Here is a 24,939-nt window from a genome sequence, read left to right as displayed (position 1 = left end):
CGTGCGTGCGTGCGTGCGTGCGTGCGTGCGTGCGTGCGTGCGTGTGTGTGTGTGTGTATGCGCGTACATGTTATATGTTATTTTTCGTTTCGTTTTCGCATGAGTCGTACATGACTTCGATCTCTGTCTTTACAAAGTGTGACATTGTAGAGTAGTATGACGGCCTTGACCTGTTGGTCGCCGTCTCGGAGCGAAAATTGAAACATCGGAGTGTAAAAGAAGCATTAAAATTTTTTTACGCTTCTTTTAGGCTTCGGTGTTTCAATTTTCGCCTCCTAGACGTTTTGTTCACGTTTCTATCACCCTTTCCTTACATTCGACTTATGCTCCAAATTTTATTTTCACCAGAATTCAGTATAGTTCAGTTTGACTAAGAGAAGCTCACTCTGTTGAAAAACTTCATTTGGCGCCTTACGGACGCCGAAAAGTCTAATCAGACCCCTCACATGACTGCCATTACGTGGCGCTGAGGTAGTGCTCGCTCTCTCTCTCTTGCCGTTGCACGGCGTAGTGACTAGTGGGCTCTCTCGCCGTTTCGCGGCCATTGTAATCCACGATTAGAAGCATCTTCGGATAAAACGAGAAGTATTTGTGAACTGTGTTCGTCGGCCTGCTACCGATTTCTAAAGAAGGACGGATTGTCCTCTAGAGGTTCGTCTCCGAGAATCTTGAGAATCACGAAAGCGCAAGAGACCTGTTCGACTTCCTGCTTGGTTAGTCTGACTCAAAGGCTCGCTTTCTACGCGGTGAACATCTCATACTTTACAAGTCCGAAATCAGGTGTGTTCTCGTCTGAGGATCTGGGCATATTCTCGTCCGGTGCAGGCCTTTTCTTTAGCCTCACTGACCGATCCTCGGACATCCCATAAATGATTATCTCGAACATTCTCTCGATTTCGGTCTCTCTCTCTCTCTCTCTCACTCACTCACTCACTCTCTCTCCATAGTGAATCTTGCTTTCTCTCTCTAGTGGTTTTTGTCTTATGTGAGATTAACAATGCTACTTGAGATCAGTTTAAAGTGTTATCCTCGAAAGGCTTTGTACGTCCGTATTGTTTATTTCTCTATTAGCGTTTTTCATTGGGAAAACTAGTGCGCACTGAGTGTGCACTCGCCGCAGGCAATTGGACGTTTCGGTTCGCGCGAAGACGGTGCGAACCGAAACGACCAATTGTCGTTTCGGTTCGCACCTATATGTGTATGTATTGTTTATTTCTCTTTTATTTGCGTTGCTTTTTTCAAGCCTAGAGAAAGATCGTTAAATTCCAGTCAAAATTACAATATAGTTTTCTTTTTTACTTGTGTTCCACATTAAAATAAATTTCGAGCCCTCGCATTGTAAATATTGGAATAGATGGCGCTGGAAACTTATAAAAAATTAGCTAGCCGCTATCTAGCCCTTGCATTGTAAATATTGGAATATATAGCCTTAGTAGAAATTGAATCTCATGTCTGTCTAGTCATGAGATAGAGAAGTTGTGTCTTACATTAGCTACTATTTAGTAATTACTAAATAATAACAAGATACAATAAAAAGATGATATAAATAGTCAAGATCAAATTATATATATCTGATCTGGACTATTTATCATTTTTTTATTTTATCTTGTTATTTATTCACTATATAGAGATCGTATTCCGATATACACTATTAGTACTGAAAATTTATAGTTTACATTATATATATTATAGATTTTTAGTCACTGAACAGATTTTTTATGAAATAAGATAACCGCCTTAATCTGAGTCTGCTGACCAATCCAAACCTGCTAGTGGCTAGACAATAACTGGTTTATATATTTTTGAAAAGACAGCACCATCTGCTATCATTTTTCTATGTAGAGACTAGACAACAGTTCATTACAAACATTTTTTTCTACAATTATAAAAATTTTATGGTGAAGGATCTCAGACTCTAAATGCACATTATCTTTCACACATAGCTGATGACGTTAGGATTAATAATTGTACTCTCAACGAAATTTCAGCATTTTTGTTTGAAAATTATTTGGGAATCATGAAAAAATTTTTACGTACTGCCAGTAATCCGCTAGCTCAAATATGTCGACAACTGTATGAAAACAGTACTATCACAAAAAAAAAACAATAATTCCAGTTACGTTTAATATTTTAAAACAAAAAAAGTGTAACGATAATTGTCAATTAATATTAAAATTACAATATAAAAATTTTTGTATCATCACAGAAGAACCAAATAATTTAGTAATGTTGAATAGTCATATAATTATCAAAATTACAAGCCTTGGTTATTCTTATGACAATAAAGACGATGTAAAAATAACTGGTGTGCAATGGATGCAACAGAAGTCAATCTTTGTGTATCCAACAAGCTCTACTGATTTGCATATGTGACAATTAATAAAAGAGCCGTCTACACATTTAATCGAATTCACATTAAAAGAAATTTATTGTAAAATGGTGCAATTACATGTGTCATACAAAAAAGATAATTTTAATTATGACAAAATTTACGCAATACCGTTACTCCATAATTAAAATAAAAAATAAATAATTTAAACTTTTTGTAATTACCGACAGCAATATTAACTATGTATTTATAGTATAGTATACTATAGTTTAGATATTTTTAAATGTTATAGCATTTGAATAAAATATATAATGTAATAAAATTTTTGAAAATAAATGAAATAAAAAAAATTAAATAATATTATATAATAACATATTATAAAATGTTATCAACACAGAACTATTATAAACTTTTATAAATCTGTTTTCTCCTCCTGTATCTGCAGCTATAATAAATCGCTATTATATTCGAGCCTCGTCTTCGAGATTAACTTGTAGTAGCCTGCTTTGCCGGCGACTTGAACCACACTTTAGAGAAAAGGGTGAAGAGGCAGAGGGCGCGCCGCGGGCCCCACGCCGCGAGTGTCGCCCGTGATAGTTTCATTGTCTTCTTTGTGCGCGAGTTAATCACACACACAGAGGTTAGTTTTGTATAAGTTTTTGCTCTCTTATTCCTATAATGGGTAAACATAGAAAGAGGAGTCACGAAGATCGTGACAAAAAGAACGAAATATTGCGAAAAATTCAGAAGTTAAATGAGAAGGTCGTACGTCTTCTCGGAACCGATTCAGAGGTTAGGTTGTCACCTAACCGCCCCGACGACAATTTCGTCAGATCAACCAGGTTCATAGGTGATCAGGGGCACGAAGGGGGTATTAATAAACCGCCTCATAAGTCGCATGTCGCAACCGCGCTAGACGCAATCGCGCTCGACGCAACCGCGCAAGACGCACCTGTGCTAGACACAATTTTTTCCAACCATGCCACAAGTTCGCAGCGGAGACGTAGACGAGATTTCGTTTGTCTCACGCGAAGTGGAAGATCCCGAAGGGGAAGGTCTCGAACCCGAAGTACTGGAAATTCTTGGCGCCGATCCTTCCAAGCCGAAGAGCACAGGAATCGTCCTCCAGGAGGAACTGGAAACACGTTGGAGCTATTGGCTTTCAACCTTGCTGGACAAGGAGGAAATGGACACCCTCCTAGCCCAATACTTACGTGAGTCTAATAAATGTTTCTTCGAAGCGCCAAAATTAAATCCCGAAATTGCAGCCATGTCTACGGAAGCCCTCATACAAAGGGACCAGAGATTTATAGCAGCACAGAATAAAGCGGGGTCTGCGCTGGTGGCTCTAGGCTCGGCTATTTCTGCTCTCTTAGCAGACGACGAAATAGATAGGCTCGAGCTTCTCCGTAGGTTATGTGATGCGGGAAAGTTAATGACTCAAGTCCATCGAGGCTTTTCAGCCACTAGAAGAGCCTTTGTATCCCCCAATAAGCAGGTACGTGACGTTCTGGAAGGTACTAATCCAGACAGATTCTTGTATGGGTCTAACCTTTGGGAGAAAGTGAAAGAGGTTAAAACCATGACAAAAATCGGACAAGATCTCAAGACCCCCTCAATTAATAGGCAGTCAAAGTCGGGTTCTTTAAACTCCAAAAGCCCGTTTGTCAGATTCAAGAAATCACAAACGGGCACAAAGTCTCGGGGTCAATACAAGAAAACCAGCTCAGGGAGATACAAACAAGGTCAACAACAGTCGAACTCTCGGAAGGACAAGAACACGTCTCATACGGCATCGACGCCGCAAACGGCCGCCGAAGAGACGAAGAAATAAAGGTAAGAAACCTTGCAGGAAATCTAAGACATTTCCAGCATGAATGGAAGGCGATTGATTCGGACTCATTTGTCTTGCAATGCATTAAGGGATATAGGATACCCTTCACCTTCCCACCCTCCCAGCAATCAGTCCCACCGGAGCCCACGTTCTCGGAAGCCGACTTTTCTGAGCTGAGATGTGCGTTGAACCGCTTGCAGGACCTTGCCGCTATCGAACCTTGCACCCCTTGCGAAGGTCAGTTCGTCTCTACATATTTTCTGGTAGACAAGTCGAATGGAGAAAAGAGATTCATTCTCAATCTCAAAAAACTAAACAAATTTATAAAGGCCCCTCATTTCAAGCTAGAGGACATTAGAACTGCAGTTAAACTAATATCTCCAGGTTGTTTCATGGGAAAGATAGATCTTAAGGATACTTACTTCCTAGTGCCTGTACGCCAACAGGACCGAAAATTTCTTAGATTCCTCTTCCAGGGCAAATGTTATCAATTTACATGTATGCCCTTCGGGCTATCCACCAGTCCATTTGCTTTCACCAAACTCATGAAGCCGGTGGTACATCACCTTCGCTCCAAGGGCCTGATCTCCTCAATCTACCTGGACGATCTCTTATGCATAGGCCCATCCCAGGAGAAATGCCAGACCAATATACGGACAACGATTGCTCTACTTTCAAGGTTAGGATTCATCATTAACTGGGAAAAAAGTCAGCTTACCCCTGCCACTCGCTGCGAATATTTAGGTCTCATATTAGACTCTAGAACATTCACTTTAGAATTGCCAGCCAAAAAACAACTGGCAACCAAGGACATGATCAAGCGCTTCCAACCAAGAACGCGCTGCTCTATTAGAAGTTTTGCCAGCTTCATAGGAACTCTAATATCCTGCTGTCCCGCGGTGGCATATGGTTTCCTCTACACCAGAAATCTTGAGAAAGAAAAGCAGCTAAGATTAATCCTTAATGATGGAGATTTTGAAGCCTGGATGACAGTTCCTCGGTCAATTCAACAAGATATTAGGATGGTGGGAAAAACATATTATGTCTACACATAGCCCGATTAGAACAAAGAACTTTAACACCACGATTTTTACCGATGCGTCATTAACGGGCTGGGGAGCCGCCTGTGGTGATAAATCAACAGGGGGGCTCTGGTCAGAGATAGAAAGATCCAATCACATTAACTATCTCGAGTTGTTGGCAATCTATTTAGCTCTTATGTGCTTTGCTAAAAAATTATCAAATTGCGAAATCCTTCTCAGAGTGGATAATACAACGGCTATATCCTACATAAATAGAATGGGAGGCACAAGAGTCTCCCACCTGAATAGACTGGCTCGACAAATCTGGCAATGCTGTGAATCCAGAAATCTCTGGTTATTCGCTTCTTATATTCCCTCCTCAGAAAACACGATCACGAATCCCGATATAACAACATTGATACTGAATGGGAGCTTGCTGACTATGCCTTTGATCGTTTAGTCGCTCGCTTTGAAACTCCGGAGGTGGATCTCTTTGCTTCACGTATAAATGCTAAATGCAAGGAGTACTATTCTTGGCGTAGAGACCCTTCGGCCTCAGCAATAGACGCTTTTACAATTAACTGGAGCAAGAAATTCTTTTATGCCTTTCCACCCTTCTCCATGATTCTCCCAACTCTCCGAAAAATCATCAATGACCAGGCATCTGGACGATCCACCACCCACTAGCCAACAGGCTTACCCTGGTGGCAGGGAAGTTGTCAGGCAAGCATACCTGAAAAAGGGATTCTCGATGGCAACCACGGAGGTCCTACTTGAATCTATTACAAATGCCACACACAAGCAGTACAACTCCAGTCTACAGAAATGGTGGAACTTCTGTCAGCAAAGACAGATAAATGTCCACGGAGCATCTACGCTAGAAATCCTCGAGTTTCTAACTTTACTGTTCAACGAGGGAGCCTCCTACGGGGTAATAAACTCCACGCGATCAGCAATCACCCTGATCTCACAGGAAGAATTTGCGAAGAGTTCGGCAGTACAACGATTCTTTAAAGGAATTTTCAAACTGCGTCCTCCCAGACCCAGATACGCTCACACTTGGAATCCGGAAATAGTCTTGGCATTCCTGGAAAACTTACCTCCAAACGAGGCCCTAAAACTACAGCAACTCAGCGAGAAAACTGTCACCCTCCTCGCCTTGAGCACAGCGCACAGACTACAAACCTTTTCTTTAATTAAAATAGACCAGATTAGCCATAGTTCATCTATGGTAGAGACAACAATAACAATTCCGGATAGGATCAAAACTTCTCGCCTGAATGGTTTTCAACCTCTCCTGTCGTTACCCTTCATCGGAGACAGGCCTAAAGTTTGCGTAGCCAGCGCTGTTCTAGCATACATCTCAAGAACCAAGAAAATCAGATCCAACGTAAATAATTTATTCATAACTGCCAAGAAACCCCACGGTCCAGCTTCGCCTCAAACGCTGGCTCGTTGGATTAAATCATGCCTATCACAGGCAGGCATTGATACCAGCCTTTTCTCAGCATACAGTACAAAGCACGCAACAACTTCGGCGGCTGCATCAAAGGGAGTAGACATAAGCATCATCCGCCGAACGGCGGGATGGTCGGAGAAGTCGGACGTCTTCGCACGGTTCTACAACCGTCCCATTCTCCCGGACCGTACGACATTTGCAACATCGGTGCTGGGATCCAAAAAGTAAAAATAACACTTCACTTCAGTGTAAGATTCGTGACTCTCTCTTTCTCTCTCTCTCTCTCTCTCCCTCTCCTTTTCTGCAAAATAAAGGAGACTTATCGAAGAGAGAAGTGAAAATTGCTCTTCTCTAAACATCTACAAGTTAATCTCGAAGACGAGGCTCGAATATAATTAAGCGATCAAACGAACTTACCTGTAAGTGACGTTCGATCGTGATTATATGAAGAGCCTCGTCGAGAGATTGAGTCCCACCCTGAGTACTTCCCGGCCCATTTCCACAATTTTCACACTCCTTACTCGTCTTCTCTGAATGAAATGAAACTATCACGGGCGACACTCGCGGCGTGGGGCCCGCGGCGCGCCCTCTGCCTCTTCACCCTTTTCTCTAAAGTGTGGTTCAAGTCGCCGGCAAAGCAGGCTACTACAAGTTAATCTCGAAGACGAGGCTCGAATATAATCACGATCGAACGTCACTTACAGGTAAGTTCGTTTGATCGCTTAATTATTACTTATATTTTCCTTATCCTCTGCTTGTTTCACAGCAATTGCTTTGTGCACTCTCGCTTTCTCCCAATCTTTGGAGTTAATTAGTATTGTACCAATCAATTTATCTAACAATTTCTCTGTAAGTGTTTCTGGAATTGCACCTTTTCTGTTCTTCATCATAAACACTTCTGAAATTATTCTTCTTATTACTGTTAATTATCAAAGTATGTGATACATTTCGTAATAATCCAAATCAATTACCAATGATGCAATCATACAGTGCTGAAGTTTTAAGTGTAAATTTATCTTTGGTTTGTTTTACACAGGTAAATTTGGTCGCCAAGTCTTTATGAAAAAATTTTCTGACAACTGCAAGTAAATTTTTTTATACTACAGTCTCTCCGTCAATTACGAATCCAATTGTGGCCATCTAAATATTTGAAAATAAAACAATAATAAAATAGTAAAATATTGGATAATTTTGATAATAAGATATTACAAAGTCTTTGCAAATTTTCTCATCTGTTAATAATAAATTAAGTTTATCATATTCTTCTTTAGTTTTCAGAGGCCATTTGATTTGATTTTCCTGCGACCAATGAACTGGGACATTTTCACCAATGCTTTTAATCATATGTTGCTCAAAATCTATTTTCATGGTCTGTAAATCGTATCTCATAAGTTGTTGATTATGTTTCATGTCTTGCAAGTCAGTTAAAATACGTTTTAAATCTAAAAAATCACAAAAGTCATTATAATTGTAGTATTAAGTTTAATCAACAGTTTTTATCAAATGTTGTAAATTAAAATATTATCAATAACTTATTACAATTCTCAATGACATTAGAAGAGACCTGATCAATTGGATTTTTCAATATTACGTCTCCAACAACTGTAGGTTTGTTGATAATTGAGGAACTTGGCACGTTTGTTACTGAAAAAAATTTTTGTATACTTACATTAATTTACTCTTTTGCAACACAATGGCAAGTGATTCATTTGATTAACTTTACCTGCAGAAATGTCAGTACTGCTTTTTTTACTACTATTCTTTTTAGACTTTTCCTTTCTGGGACCATTAATTTTTTATTAAATGGCTTACACATATTTTCAGTATTTGAGTCTATGATAAAAATAAAATAAAAATATTTTGTATAATTTGTAATATAACAAAAAATAATTAAACAAATAAAGACATAATAATTATCATTTTTACCACTATCATCAGATGAAAACTCTGTGTATTTTGATAATTCACCCTTCAATCCATATAACTGGTGATATAAGGCTCTCTCCTTTTAGAACTTTTTTTTTCACATTATGATTACTATCTTCATCATCTTCTACATCTGTTGTGCAATAATCTGTAGTGTAATTAAAATCTTCTTTTATTAGTTTCTCTATTTTCAATAAAATCCCTAAATAAGTTTCTAAAATATATAGTATTATTACAGTCTATATCATAATTATTTCAGAACATGGAATATCGATCAACACATATAATTATTTGTTAATTTTTACATTTAAATTACTTTACCAGCACTTTTAAGTATTTTTATAGAATACTGTGGCCACTTGTCTAATGGAATTTTATTATCTTTAACCAGTTCAGGTAGTGCTTTACAGTTTTTCTTTGTGTATAGAGGAGGCATGAATTTAGCGACCAATTCTTGCTTTTTTGGATCAAAAGACATCCAAGTCGATGGAACACAGTCCATAGATTTTTTATTTTTATATGTTGTTGATTTATAAAAATGAACAATATTAAACATCTTTTTGTTCAATGTTGATATCTGAAAGAAAAAAATGTATGAAGTAAAGTTTTACTACAACAGGGTGTCCACTCAAAATTTATAAATCAATTCCATGAAAATCCAGGATTTTCCAGGAATTTTTATCAAAATTCCAGGTAAGATTAGAGAATTTTTTAATATAGCTTTGAAATAAATTGATTTTAATTCACACTTTTTAACATACCTTGAATATGTATTATACAATCACAAAAAATATGTAACATAAATCTCTTTCAGACAAAAATAGTTCAAAAACTATATAAACATAAACTTATTAAAAATTGTAATAACAAATATATCTGATAAAAGAAAATAATATTTATATATAATTAAATAATTGAATATTTAGTAAGCACAAAGTAGTTACATACATATATACATATATCTATGTTTTTAAAGTTTCAATTTGTTCTTTAAGTGCATTTGCTTCTTTCTGAGCATTTTCTAGAATTTTTAAACGTTTGTTCTCCAATTCTGTTACTTCTAAAGTTTTTTTCCTTTTTATAGACGCTTCTTGTTCTACAACAGATGCTTGCTGTCGACGTCGATTAAAATCTTCTATGTAACGGAACTGAGCATTTTGAACAATAAGCAAAAGAGCTTTAGGTATTTGTAAAACATCAATACCTTCATGTAATACGGCATCATATATTTGACGACGCACAACTATGGATTCTTCCCGCATATTTTTAAAGACATTCAGGATTTACTGAAAAACCTCGTTCTACATTTGCATTGCTATATGAAAGGCAACAAATCATTTTTATTATTATACATTCATGAATTCCTTAAAATCTTGGCCTACAATATTTCGCCAAAAGTGATCTAAGCGTTTTTCATTACGATTATAAGATTTCATGGTATCCATGATGTACGGTCGCGATGTAAGGTCTCGAAACTGTCGAATTACGATATCAGCTATTGATCCAGCTAAACGATTGTTTTCATTAATACTACATAAATTGTGTAAACGTCTCTTGGCTAAATTTAAATTTGAAGTTATGAGACTTGGATCTAAGCAAGTAACAGCTTTTGTCAAAGTATATGTTAATGGAGATCGTGTCATTAATTTGGAAACAAATTTCTGGAGACACTTCTTACAATCTTGTCGAAATTGAAGTAAATCTACATTCTTAATGTCGACTTTTTTTATTGCTTTTAGAGTATCAAATCCTAATATAATATTTTTTGTTGAAAGTAGATTTTCCTGTGTCTGAACATCTTTTAATGAGATTGATGACATATTGTCTATTATTTCGGGTTTCATAAAACGTTCTAATACGTTTTTCAACATTAAACAAAGAGCACTATGTAAAAAAGGAAGTTTGTTTGATCAAAGGTGCGTTTGATTGGAATTTCCTTAAAAAAGGTTTTGTATCGGAAGCAAGAGATTTGAAGAAAGCAAGCTTTGCACATAATAAAGGATCTTGAATGCATTTTAGAATTATCTTATAACTTTCACACGTTGATTCAATTTTGTTTCATTGTAAACCTTCTACAAATTTTTTAATGCATTGTGTGACATCAATTGCTCTTTGAGCTACTGCACAATTTTCCTACCATCTTATGGAGTAAAATTTAAGTGGAAAAATATCAGAACCAGAATAATGAATGTATAAAGCTCTACGAGCTGGCACATCTTTGAAGAGATTATACAATGCTCTCATGTATGAGATAATGTTTCAATCTGTAGCGCATATACCGGATTTGAATGCACAATGCAAAGAATGGAGACCGCAACTTCCAATATCAAGTAATTTGTTGTTTGAGAATTCCAATTTATATTATTTTAAGAAAACCCAATTTACGTTTGGTCCATCCATAGATACTTGCAGCAATTTTTCTGTCAGATTTTCAATACCTTTTTTAAATGCTTCAAGAAGTTGTCCGTTGCTCTTGCGTTGAAGAAAACGTGAAGTTAAGTATCGTGTTCCTACTTCTTTTTCTTTATCTTACCAAAATCTTACATTTATATCTATTTGTTGACGTTTTATAACTTTGTTGAGAGATTCGTGAAAGCCAACAGCAATAAAAGTTGCACGGTTTACATTTTCAATTAATTTTTTATTAAAGAATGGAGCGATGCCGTACATAATAATATATCCAATTTGGGTTCTCATCAGTTGCATTTTTTTAGCATTGTAATTATCCGTAAACATTTTCTTAAGGACACGTACGTCTTTTTCTGAATCACGCAATGATTTGTGGGTCATTACAGTTTCTACGCACCATAGTACTTCAGCTTTTATAATATCATCTTTCAACAAAAATGTTTCAATACCATGTTGCATCGATTGATTAGTATAGAAACACGTAGACGAAGATTCAGCAATAGGATCAGAAAAATTCAGGATTTACTTGAGCTGATTCAGAGGAAGAAATAGAAGAAACAGCTGAAGCAGAATCGTTAGCTGTAACTAAAAAATGTCTTATTGATATGGAATTACATCGGTCAATGTGTTTCTTGCTCTTCATGTGACTTACAAGAGCTGACTTTCCCATATTACTCAACAAAATATTGCAATAACATAAAATGCAGCGAGCATAATTTGGCTTCTCTGTTTATAGGCTGTAACTAGTTTTGAAATTCAGAGTTTTTAAGCCAGATTTCTTGAAATTTTATTAATTTTGACATTATAAAAGCCGTCAATCTGTACATAATAATCAAATAATAACTTTATAATTGAATAAAAATTAACAATGTAGAAGTTTTGATTCTATAATTTGGATCATCTTCAGTACAAAAATTAAAGTGATAGTATTAATAATTACGGTGACTATTACAATTCCTACGACGGGCGCATTCGAGGAAATTATAATAGTCACCGTAATTGTTAATACTGTTATATTAATTTTTGTATTTTTGTTACTGAAAATAATCTAAACCATAGAAACGAAATTTCTACATTGGATAATTATACGGGTCTTACCTCCAATTTCGATAAAATTAAACTTTTTGCTCAAAATAAAAGAAGATGACAGAAATAATTGCTGCTCTGCCCCCCGTAGTGAAATATCAATTGTTAAAGTTGACGAATTTAGGTTAGGAAACCTGTCAGATAAGGTACATATAGCGATATGAAGATGCGCCATGACAACATGCGCATGCTCTATGGTATATGAAAAAGTGTGCAAGTTTGAAAGACGTATATAATGTAATATTTGTGATTTTAATTAACTAAATTTAAAAAATGTAAGAAATTATTTTGTCAAAAAGATATAAAATTTTAGAAGTAAAACTTCAAAAAATTCCAGAACTAATGATCAAATTGATCAAATTTCCAGGAAAATCCAGGATTCGTGGGGGCATAATGTGAAACCCATGACTTTCCATGACTTTACAGGTTTTTCCAGGTAGTGGACACCCTGTACCAGTAGTAATCATAAAACTCTCAAACAAAAATGTTAAGATTTACTCGAATAAAATGGATTTTGAACTCGGATGTTCGGGCAATTTCTCGCGCACGGAGCACCGCTGCGTGCGAGTTGTATGTGTGTTGATCAAGAAGACTAGTGGTAACGATCGACAATTCTTCTCTGGCGCGCGGTCTACTGAACGTAACAACACCTACGCGCAAGCACACAACTCGCACAAAGCGGTGCTCTGCGTCCGCGCGCGACCCGAGAAATCCCCTGAACATCCGAGCTCTAGTAATAACAAAAAAAAAAAACTATTTAAACACAAAATACTATTTCTTACTGTCTCAAATTTTATCGAAACAGGGGAGACAGTATAAACTGGAGAACGATGCATTACACTATGCCATAAGGTTATAACAACAAACTGCCGCGATGCAACTGCTGTCTAGTCATTATACAATAAAAATAGTAATAGATGGCGCTGTCTTTTCTAAAATATATAATCTAGCTACTATCTAGCAACTAGCAATTTTTAATTGGTCAATAGATAGATTGAAGTTATCTTATAAAAATATCTATCTAGTAACTGCCTAGTAGTTGACATGTGATTTAGAAGGAAACTTTTCGAATTTGAAGATTCTAATTTTAATGAAACTTTGTACACATATAAAAGGGGAGGATAAATAAATGATTTTAGTAATTATCAGTTGGTGCCAAAAAGGATTTTAAGGAATAAAGCCACTTTTTATCCGTAGATTGACTTTTAACTTTTCTCGATATATCTCAAAAACTGTTCAAGATATTAAAAAATGTTTTATACCAAAGTTTATTGGCACCAACTAATAATTTCTGAACTCATTTATTTACCCTCTCTTTCTATATGTGTGCAAAGTTTTATAAAAATCAAAATCTTCGAATTCTCAAAGTCCTCTTGTAAGTCAACTACTAGGCAGTCACTAAATATATTTCTTATGAAATAAAAAAACAAAATTTAAAAAATTAACAATAAAAGTATGGAAAAATATAATTTATAATTTTAACAAAAGATTGCTTATTTTTGCAGAATTAAATAATATTAGAAAATTATATAACTGTACTGGGTATAACATATGTAGACAATACGAAACAACTGTATCAATCAGTGAAGCAGTGGCGCAGTTCGTAAGATGAGCAACTCGAATACCAAGGGTCCCAGGTTCAAATCCTACCAGTTGTAAATGATTTTTTCCAAGTACATTTTAAATGAAATTGTGATTAACATTTTTAGGAATAGAAAATATTGGCACTCACCTCTTCAAAAGGACAAAAAAAAGGTAATAAAAAATAAAAATTGTGTCTTTAAACAAGTCTAGTTATTATATGTAGTCGCTACCTAGCTCTAGCTAGCTAAACTACTAGTTAGTTGTTTTATCTAGCGATTAGCCATTTTATTACTACTAGAAAAATGAGCATTACATTTCTGGCTAACACCTAGCTAAAAAAAGATAGACATATTCTACGTAAGACATAACTTTTCTAGATCATGACTAGACAGATATGAGTTCCAATTTCTACTCGGGTATGACCTGGTAAAAGCATTATTATAGTTGTCTAGTAGCTGCAAAAACAATGTTATCTTGTAGCTAGATAGTTTTCTTAAGCTCGCTATGAGACAATTTATTTGTCGAGTAGCTAAAACTTCTAAGCGTTACATTACTAGACAGGGACTATATAAGACACGTATTGGTTAGATTATGACTGGACGCCGGCGAGTTGAAATTTCCACTCAGGGTGTAATGTACTTACAAATTTTCCACATTCTATAGGATTAGAAAGACCTTTTTTGCTTAAAAGTCTGTAAGACAATTTCATCTGTTGCTTAATGCACAATGTTAGAAGCAAATTCACGCGAGAATGTGAAATTGTAACGGTAGCTTTTAGTTGCTTATGAAAAGCTTTGTATCTCATAACCCAAATATGACATACAGGACCTATTTTTTTCAGAATTCTGGGATATTACAGTAATATATGAAACTTTGGCTTTAATGTTTGCTCGAATAAATGGCAATAAAGTTGGTGATGCTCTGCAATTAAAATTTTTAGATAAGAAATTGAAGATTCAGAAATTGTTCTCATTATTAGAATATCAAACATTTTGTACAAAACAAGATAAAAATTCCATACAGCTTTAGTTGAAGGAACTAAATCACCAATTAAAATAGGAAAGTAAATCACCAATGCCAACATTTCTGATGTGCTTATAATTATACTTCTTTTCTTCAAATCTTCAGGTTTAATTGAAGGTATTGGATTACCTGTATCTACTTCTAAAAATTTTAAACATTTAATTCTTTCGTTTAATTGATCTAGACTAAAATATTTCTTTTTAATAAGACAATTAATTATTTCGGTCATGTCATATCTTAAAATTCCTTCTAAAGCATCGTATATTAAATTGCAATATACATTTTTTGTAACATGAAAATTTAGCATGTCAAATACACTCTTCTTTAATGCCATATGACAGAGATACGCTATCATTCATATAACTTTCAATATTACACAAATTTTCTTCGTTTTCTCTTACTTGGCATTTAGTATCATTTCTATGAGTTCTATAAAAACAGAAATAATTAGATCGAAAACTTTCATCAAAACCTGTAACAACCTGTGTTTTGTCCGAGCGCGGACGAGCTCAGGGAAGCCAGGGCTCGAAGGAAGGTTGCCGGGTTTAATCAATTCCGAGATCGGACGTGCGTGTAATGTGTAATGACTTTATTTATGATCTACTAATGACAATATGTGCCCGCAGTTCGCGGATACACGCGGTGCATCCGCGACGGTACGGTGACGCGGGTTTATAATAAGAAGACGCGGTATTACAATAAAAAGACGCGGTATTTACAGTAAGAAGACGCGGTATTTACAGCAAGAAGACGCGGTATTTACAGACCGGGGATCTATGTACATACGTCCGGTCGCTCGCACTCGGGTCGCGGTCGGTGCGAGAGAGTGCACGATAGCGCGGTCTCGCTCGCGCTTGGTGTCGGTATCGTCGCGAGGATCCTACGATGTTTACGTCGCCTTGTCGGTCCGCGGTGCGCGCGGGCCGGGACGCCCCACGCTAGAAGTCGCGTCGGTGTTCCGCGAATTCGCGACAGGTGCGCGGCGGGATTCCCTTAGTAGGGAATCCCCGACGTGAGTCGGTGTCGGCTGCCTCGAGAGCTCTCGATGGAGGCAGAGATATCTCTACCCCCTTGGTGGCAGTCGTTACCGTGGATGTTTGGACGGAGATGGGTTGAGGGAATCGTTGAGATCTCTCAACGGTGGCAGAGCTCGCTCTACCACTCGGATTCCCTCGGTGCTGGGAAAGCGGGATCGGAAATCGCCGAGATCTCTCGGCGGTGACAGAGCTCGCTCTACCACGCGGATTTCCTGGGTCTGGCTCGGAGGCTGGACCGGAGAGGAGTCGATCGCTCTGCGGGATCGTCCGCCTTTTATACCCCGATCTCGGAGAGTCGGGGATGTTCGAGTGGAGTTCGGTTCTTCTCGGAATACAGCATCCCCGCTGCTCCGAGATCGGTCCGGTATCGCGCTCTCGCTTGAGCGTACGCCTCTCTGTTGCTCCAACGCCAGGAGCATGCGAATCCGTGCGCGTGCGCGCGGACTTCGGGCGTTTAACGGCGCGCTCGTCGGACCGTTCGCGTGCGTGTGTTCGAGGCGATTATCGGCGCGTAGCGCCTGTTCGTCTGTCCGGCGGGTGTTCGGCCGGACAGGGGGGCGGTTCGTGGCCCCAGGGGGAACGATGCGGAGGCGCATCGTTACAACACCCCCTTCCTAAGGAGGCCAGAATCTAGGGGCCTTGATTAAGTCGCTCGGGCTGGCGTTGCGACTTCTCCTTACAGGAGCGGAGTTGGCCGTTTCCGTTGAACCGCAGATGCCACCTGCGGTTCCCTAGCCGGGGCTTGTATTGCCGGCTGACGTGCACCGCGAAGTGCGGTACTTCGACCGTTATGCCGGGTTCTACCTCCACCGGTATTGGTGGTGGAGGCAGCGGGCCCATTACTCTGAGCGGTTCCAGAGTTGGTCTGGGTCTGGTCGGGGGCTCCCTCAACGGCGGCGGTCGCTGGGGCGACGGCGGCGGTGACATCGTCAGCCACGTCCGTTTGGCCCTGTTGCGGCGATCGGATGGCTGCCGGAGCTGCCCGTTTCGCATGCCGGCGATTGCGGCGGAGCGTTGCGGCGGTGGTTCGGTCCCCCTGCTGGTGGAGGGTTTCGGCCGTCCGGATGACCCGTCCAATCCGGGCCGTTCGGGGTCGTAGCGCTCGACGTCGGTCTCTCCCAGGAGGTCGTCGATGGCCTGTAGTAACTCTGCGTCGCTGTGCTCCATCGCGCAGTTTCTCGCCAAGTGAGCGGTCGCTCCGAAATTTCGTCGGGTGAAGCGTTGTCCGGACGTAGGTGCCTCGTGTTTTTGTTTTTTTTTTTCGGTGCGCCCTTCTCAGTCGCTCTCGGTGCCGGCATCGGTGCTGTCGCTCTCGTTGTCAGGGTTCGGGGGGGGAGCCAGCTTGAGGTCCTGTATGTGGACGTGACGGTACCACTTCCCCCGGTCGTCGCGGAGATCGACGATGACTGGTGATATGATTCGCCGAATTTCGAACGGTCCAACGTACTTCGGCGCGAGTTTGGCGTTAAACGCGTCCGCGCGTCGGGAGAGGGGGTGGTCGCGCTTCCATACCCGCTCCCCGACTCTTGGTGCCCATGTCCTACGTCGTAAGTTATAATAGCGCTCCTGGCGCTGGAATGCTCGCGCTAATCGTATGCGCACAAGCTCGTACGTTTCTCGGAGTCGTTTCTGCAGCGCGCACGGCGTGTCAGCGTGATCTGCGTTCGCGCGCTCCTCGGGTCGCCGTAGCTCGCGGCCGTGATTCAGGAACGCCGGCGTATGCCCGGTTGCGTCGTGGGTTGCCGTGTTGTAGGCGAACTGAAGTTCGTGTAGATGTTCGTCCCACTGCCGGTGTCGTTTCTGGACGTATTGCGCGATCATAGTCTTTACCGTGCGGTTGGTCCGCTCGACCGGGTTGCAATGCGGTGCATATGCCGGCGTTAGTCGGTGGCGGATTTGCAGGTCGCGTAGGAGCTGCGTGAGGAGCGCGGAACGGAGTTGCGTGCCGTTATCCGACAGTATTTCCTCCGGGCAGCCGTGCCGAAGAATAATCGCTTCGGTAAGCGCGCGCGTAACGTTCGCCGCGGTGGCTCGCCGGAGCGCGCGCATTTCGAGCCACTTTGTGAAACGGTCCTGCATGGTGAAGAGCCAGATATGCCCCCCCGTGGATCGTGGCAGCGGGCCTACGAGGTCGATGGCGACTTGTTGCCACGGCCTGGTCACTGCGGTCGGGTGGAGGAGGCCAGCTGGTCGCTGTTGCTCCGCCTTGTACGCGAGGCATTGCGGACATTGCCGTACGTGCCGAGCAATGTCCCGGAACATTCCCGGCCAGTAATAGTGTGCGGCGATTCGGGCTATCGTTTTCGCGATACCGAAGTGCCCCGCGGTAGGCGCGTCGTGGTAGCGGCGTAGGATCTCCTCCCGGTTTTCTTTCGGTACGCATTCTTTCCATTGCGCGTCCGGAGGGATGTCGCTCAGGTCGAGGCTATGTAGTAAGTGGCGGAGCAGGCGGTCTCCTTCGATACGGTAGTCCGGTACGGTCTGGGGTGCTGTGTCGACGCGTTGCCACATCCGTCGGAACCAAGTGCATCGCGGTTGCGCGACGGCGTTTACGTTGCTTCGGCGGGATAGCGCGTCGGCGACTTTGTTCAGGGAGCCCTTTCGGTACTGCACCTCAAAGTCATATTGCTGCAGCTCGAATGCCCACCGGCCGAGGCGGCCGGCCGGGGAGTCTAACTTCTGCAGCCATTTCAGTGACTGGTGGTCGGTAATCACCTTGAACCGATATCCCTCCAGATAGTCGCGCATCCTTCGGATGCCCCACAGCACGGCCAGGCACTCGAGTTCTGTCGCGCTATAATTCCGCTCGGCGGAGTTCAAGGTGCGGCTGGCGTACGCGATAACTCGTTCGCCCTCCGGAAAGTACTGCGTGAGTACGGCCCCCAGCCCCGTAGCGCTTGCGTCTGTTTGCAAGACGAACTGCCTCTCAAAGTCGGGGCATGCGAGGACCGGCGCGGTAGTCAGCGTGGTCTTAAGACCTTCGAACGCTTGCTGTTCGTCTTCCCCCCACGTCCAGGGGGCGTTTTTCTTAGTTAGCGCGGTTAGCGGAGTTGCGAGGGTGGCAAAGTCTTTTATGAAGCGCCTATACCAGGAGGCGAGGCCGATGAATTGCCGTACTTGGCGTACATTTTGCGGTGTCGGCCATTTCACGATCGCGTCGGTCTTTTCAGGGTCGGTTCGTATGCCGGTGCGGTCGACCACGTGGCCCAAGTACTTGATGCGGTTTACGCAAAATTTGCACTTGTCCGGGTTTAGGCGGAGGCGAGCGTCGCGTAAGCGGCGGAATACCTCGCGAAGCGTGTCGAGGTGCTCGTCAAAAGTGCGGCTGGCGATGATGATATCGTCGAGGTAGACGAATACCTGCGGTTCTAGTTCGGGTCCCAGTACGGTATCCAGTAAGCGTTGAAAGGTAGCGGGTGCGGAGTGCAAGCCGAAAGGCATTACGCGGAACTGCATCAGTCCGCGCCCCGGGACAGTAAACGCGGTAATCGGCCGGCTAGCTGTGGACAGTGGCACTTGCCAGTAGCCGCTCTCCAGATCGAGCGTGCTTAGGTATCGCGCGCCGCGTAGTTTGTCTAGAGTCGCGGGAATCTGTGGCAGCGGGTACGCGTCCGGTTCTGTGACTTCGTTAACGCGGCGGAAGTCAATGCAAAACCTATGTTTGCCGTCCTTTTTCTTTACGATTACGATCGGGGAGCTCCAAGCGCTGTGGGATGGCTCGATTACCCCCTCCCGTAGCATTCGATCGACCTCGGCGTCGATGATGGTTTGCATTGCCGGGTTACGCGGGCGGTAGCGTTGTTTGATCGGGGGCCCCCCCTTTGTCCGGATGACGTGTTCGACGCGGTCGGTGGGTCCCGACGTGTCGGAAGCGTGGTAGCTCCTCGGCTAGGAACGTCCGGAGGCGGGCGTCCTCCTGTGTGTCCTCCTCGGCGGAGGCCGTGATCTCCTCCGAGCGCGCGTTTCGGGCGACGTGGTTCGTCTTCAGCGGCGGCGGGGGGACCGATAGTTGCGCGCGCGCGAGCACGTCGACGCCGATGAGCGCGTCAACGTCGAGTCCGGACATTACTTGTACCCGGTGTTCGAATGTTTGCCCGCCTAGGCGAATCGGGAGGATGAAATGCTCGCGGATCGGCGTGCTCGTGCCGTCGGCCAGCCGAACTTGGCCGGTAGCTGGTCGCGCGCGGAATCCCTGGCGTACGAGGCGATCGGCCGCCTCGGGGTTGATGAACGTCGCTTCGGAACCGGAGTCGAGGAGGGCGGTGAGTCGGACTGGTCCTACGTCGAGTTGAATGTGCGGTCGCGGGGTATATTCTATGCGGAGGGCCGAGGCGTTTCCGCGACTTCCTCGGCCCGGCTGGCGTTTCCCGGTGGCGGGTGGCAGTCCCGCGTGAAGACGCCGTCTTTGCCGCACTGGGAACAGAACTTTTTCGCGATACGGCGGCAGTCGAACCGGGTGTGTCCCCTCTGCTTGCATCGCCAGCAGCACTCGTTACGGTCGTACGCGGTCGCGGCGGCGGATGGTTTGGCCGCTTTCTGGCGTTCGGAACACTGAGCACTGATGTCCTCGTACTCTTCGGCCCGGCGGAGGAGGTCGGCAGCGCGGGATATACCGTCGCGCGGGATGTACAGTTTGTACCGCGGGTGCATGCCGTCGTAGAGTATGTCAATCTGTTCGTCGTTATCGTATCCGCCCGCGCGCCGCATCATGGTGAGCACGTCGGTCGCAAATTTGCGGTACGGCTCTTCGGTCCCCTGAGTTCGAGCTTGGATATCGCGCTTCAGTCTCGCGATGTACCAGCGCGGGAAGAAGTATTCGCGGAAGTCGGCGAGAAATTCCCCCCAAGAGTGCCAGGCCGTGCGGTTGTTTCGGTACCATAGCAGCGCCTCCCCGCGGAGCAGTTCGGGCAGTCCGCGCAGGAGTTGCTCCCCCGTGTACCCGTATTCTGCTTGCAACTCCTCGATGCGTTCGAGGAAAGCGGCGGGATCTTTCCCGTCGAAATTACACCCCCATTTGCGTATCTGGTTCATCACCGCGGCAGGATCGCTACTGGCCCGCGGAGTTTCCGGCGTCTCGACCTGGATCGTGACCGGGTCTGGCATAGCTGGCGGCGGAATGTACTCGGGGTGCGACACGACGTAGTCGCGTAGACGTTGGCGTAGTTCGGCTACGCTTCCGGTCGGATTGAGGCGGAGGCTCTCTAACGTGCGGACTAGTTCGTGTCGTTGGATATTGTATATCCACGCAAGCGGCATCACCGATCTCGGAATCAATTTGCGGATGTCGGAAACGGTCCCTGTTCGGGCGCCATGTAACAACCTGTGTTTTGTCCGAGCGCGGACGAGCTCAGGGAAGCCAGGGCTCGAAGGAAGGTTGCCGGGTTTAATCAATTCCGAGATCGGACGTGCGTGTAATGTGTAATGACTTTATTTATGATCTACTAATGACAATATGTGCCCGCAGTTCGCGGATACAAGCGGTGCATCCGCGACGGTACGGTGACGCGGGTTTATAATAAGAAGACGCGGTATTACAATAAAAAGACGCGGTATTTACAGTAAGAAGACGCGGTATTTACAGCAAGAAGACGCGGTATTTACAGACCGGGGATCTATGTACATACGTCCGGTCGCTCGCACTCGGGTCGCGGTCGGTGCGAGAGAGTGCACGATAGCGCGGTCTCGCTCGCGCTTGGTGTCGGTATCGTCGCGAGGATCCTACGATGTTTACGTCGCCTTGTCGGTCCGCGGTGCGCGCGGGCCGGGACGCCCCACGCTAGAAGTCGCGTCGGTGTTCCGCGAATTCGCGACAGGTGCGCGGCGGGATTCCCTTAGTAGGGAATCCCCGACGTGAGTCGGTGTCGGCTGCCTCGAGAGCTCTCGATGGAGGCAGAGATATCTCTACCCCCTTGGTGGCAGTCGTTACCGTGGATGTTTGGACGGAGATGGGTTGAGGGAATCGTTGAGATCTCTCAACGGTGGCAGAGCTCGCTCTACCACTCGGATTCCCTCGGTGCTGGGAAAGCGGGATCGGAAATCGCCGAGATCTCTCGGCGGTGACAGAGCTCGCTCTACCACGCGGATTTCCTGGGTCTGGCTCGGAGGCTGGACCGGAGAGGAGTCGATCGCTCTGCGGGATCGTCCGCCTTTTATACCCCGATCTCGGAGAGTCGGGGATGTTCGAGTGGAGTTCGGTTCTTCTCGGAATACAGCATCCCCGCTGCTCCGAGATCGGTCCGGTATCGCGCTCTCGCTTGAGCGTACGCCTCTCTGTTGCTCCAACGCCAGGAGCATGCGAATCCGTGCGCGTGCGCGCGGACTTCGGGCGTTTAACGGCGCGCTCGTCGGACCGTTCGCGTGCGTGTGTTCGAGGCGATTATCGGCGCGTAGCGCCTGTTCGTCTGTCCGGCGGGTGTTCGGCCGGACAGGGGGGCGGTTCGTGGCCCCAGGGGGAACGATGCGGAGGCGCATCGTTACAAACCTAAGATCGAATTCAAACCTGCATTATCACCCAATATCAATAACAACGTGAAATAAACTTGCACATTTTTTTCCCGTTGATGTTGTAATTGTAATACCTTCAGTTTCCAATAATTTTAATTATTGAATAATTTTATAGAATATACTTTTGTTTCCATATTGCACCCGATCAGTAGAAAAACAAAGTTGAGTTAAGAAAATATTATTTAGAGAAGAAATATACTGGACAGGCAATAGAAATATAAACAACGCCTATTTTATATAAACCAGATTTTGAACCTAACGGATTATTTGGTTCAAAGTCATCGTAAAAAAGATACAAAGAAAATATGATTTTATTAGGAAACTTTTGTTTCACTTCTCTTCATAACGCTGCTTGTAAAATGCTCCTATATATGTTTTCCTAATAGAAATTCTTCTTCTTGCATATAACGAATCATCAAAAACATTCGGTAACTCTAAAAACTGTTTTAAAATTTTATGCAAATCTATAATTTGTCCTTCGGATTTTTCAACAATCATACTTACTTTGTCTAATTTTTTTTCTATCAATAACAGATATTTCTCTTACAAAAAAAGAATTGGACTCAATGTAATATTTATTTTTAATAACTTTAAATATTTTATGTTCAGTTTCTAACATTTCAAATATATTTTTCACTTCGAAATAACACGAACTATGTTATGGGCATTTTCCGCTACATTTTGATCCTTTAGGATTGATTCTATATAGACAAATATAATGTCACATAGTTCCTTTATGTTATTCACTAGTGTTGTAACAATATTTTGAGGCAATGAAGAATTGCTATACATTTTTGTAATAAAATGGAAAATAGCATTATAAAACAATTCAGAACTACCGAATGGTTTATCACTTGTATATTTAGTATCATCAGATTTATCATTACAGTCATCTTGGATAACATTTCCATATTCTAAGAGATTTAAATTGTTAAATTTTATTTGTTTCCCTGTATCAGAGTGCAATATTATTTCACATTTTGTATAATTATTAATTAAATGCTTCTTTAAACCATTTAAACAAGGAAAAATGTGCTAGCAGTTATTTTGCTTGCAGACAAAGTTTTGAGCAAATGGGTGCAAATGTCTGATATGACATATCAAATTGTCGGTATTTATAAATGACTTCGAGCATTCGAAGCATATCATACTTTTATGTTCCATTTTTTTATATTAATATATTTATAAGTATATAATAAATATATGATGTAGCATGTATATGCTATTTTTTTATTCAATGAATAAAGAGCTCAATGTTTGTTAATTTACATCAGTTATATGTATCACTCAAAAAAATGCTTTATATTTACTTAAATATTGTTTGTTATTATCCCTTCCTATTAGGAAAATAATGTTATCATCGAATGAATTTAAAAACAGAATTTATATTTATTTTGTTTATGAAATTTTTAAAGAAAGTTTTTTAAATTATGTATGTAAATTGCGTAAGCATGGTACCAAGCATTATATTATACTTATATTTTAATATACTATATATTATATTATTGATTATATGATACAGTATAAACTTTTAAATATAATAATAATACTGAAAAAGTTATAATATTAATATTTTAATACAAATACACACAACATTGTGTTTATATTAAATTATTCCTTAAAGTTTTATAAATCGTTTAAAAAGCCAAAATTTTTACATCTTTGTCGGATATTACATTACATAATTCTCATTGCATTAGATACCAGAGATGCTTTCGGGCATATAGTTGATCTAATATAAAATATGTTACAAAACAAAATTTTAAAGCATCAAAAAGTATTCTACTTTGATCATTTTGGTTATCAATAGTTATATAAAAAAAATAAACATTAAAAGTTATATTAATATTCTAATATAAATACAATATTGTGTTTATACTAAATTATTCCTTAAAGTTTAATAAATTGTTTAAAAAGGGAATTTTTACATCTTTGTTAGATGTTGTTAGGAGTATAAATAAGTTTCCGCCGTTTTTTATCAAAAATTGGGCATTTATTGTGAAAGAACGGTACCTAATGTTTTATTCGAAGTATTGTCCATCGCTAGCTACTACTTTTTCCCATCTTTCTGGCAGCATACGGATACCGCGTCGGAAGAATGCTTCATCTTTTGAAGTTATCCACAAATCGACCCAATTTTTTGTATCTTCATATGATGTGAAGTGTTGCTCAGACAGGCCATGCGCCATCGATCGAAACAGGTAGTAATCAGAAGGAGCAATGTCTGGTGAATACGGCGGGTGGGGTAAAACTTCCCAATTGAGTGTTTCCAGGTAGGTTTTGACCGGCGCCGCAACATGTGGACGAGCATTATCATGCAGAAGAATAACTTTGTCGTGTCTGGAGTAGTAGTGGGGACGTTTCTCCTTGAGAACTCGGCTCAATCTCATCAATTGTGTTCAGTAGAGAGCCCCAGTAATGGTTTCATTCGGTTTGAGCAACTCATAATACACGACACCAAGCTGATCCCACCAAATACACAACATGAGCTTTTTTCCACGAATGTTCGGCTTGGCTGTCGATGTTGAAGCATGGCCAGGTGGTCCCCATGATTTCTTCTTCTTTGGGTTATCGTAGTGGATCCATTTTTCATCACCAGTGACTATACGATACAAGAAACCCTTTCGTTTATGCCTGGCAAGCAGCATTTCACATGTGAAAAATCGGCGTTCAACATTTCTCGGCTTCAGTTTGTATGGAACCCAGTTTCTTTGTTTTTGAATCAT

The 24,939-nt window shown here is 42.0% G+C and overlaps 1 protein-coding gene across 1 annotated transcript; it reads left to right on the top strand.

The window, feature by feature from the left end:
- The first annotated feature begins 3,308 nt into the window (after positions 1-3,308).
- Positions 3,309-5,218, top strand: LOC105202605. The gene is made up of 2 exons (XM_026134338.2): positions 3,309-3,827; positions 3,956-5,218. The coding sequence occupies exons 1-2, from the start codon at positions 3,309-3,311 to the stop codon at positions 5,216-5,218; spliced, it is 1,782 nt and encodes a 593-aa protein (XP_025990123.2).
- Positions 5,219-24,939: the final 19,721 nt, after the last annotated feature.

Source organism: Solenopsis invicta, chromosome 3, assembly GCF_016802725.1.
Source record: "Solenopsis invicta isolate M01_SB chromosome 3, UNIL_Sinv_3.0, whole genome shotgun sequence".
Classification (NCBI taxonomy): Eukaryota; Metazoa; Arthropoda; class Insecta; order Hymenoptera; family Formicidae; genus Solenopsis; species Solenopsis invicta.
Note: the sequence above shows the minus strand (reverse complement) of the source record. Positions and strands in the feature narration are given on the sequence as shown.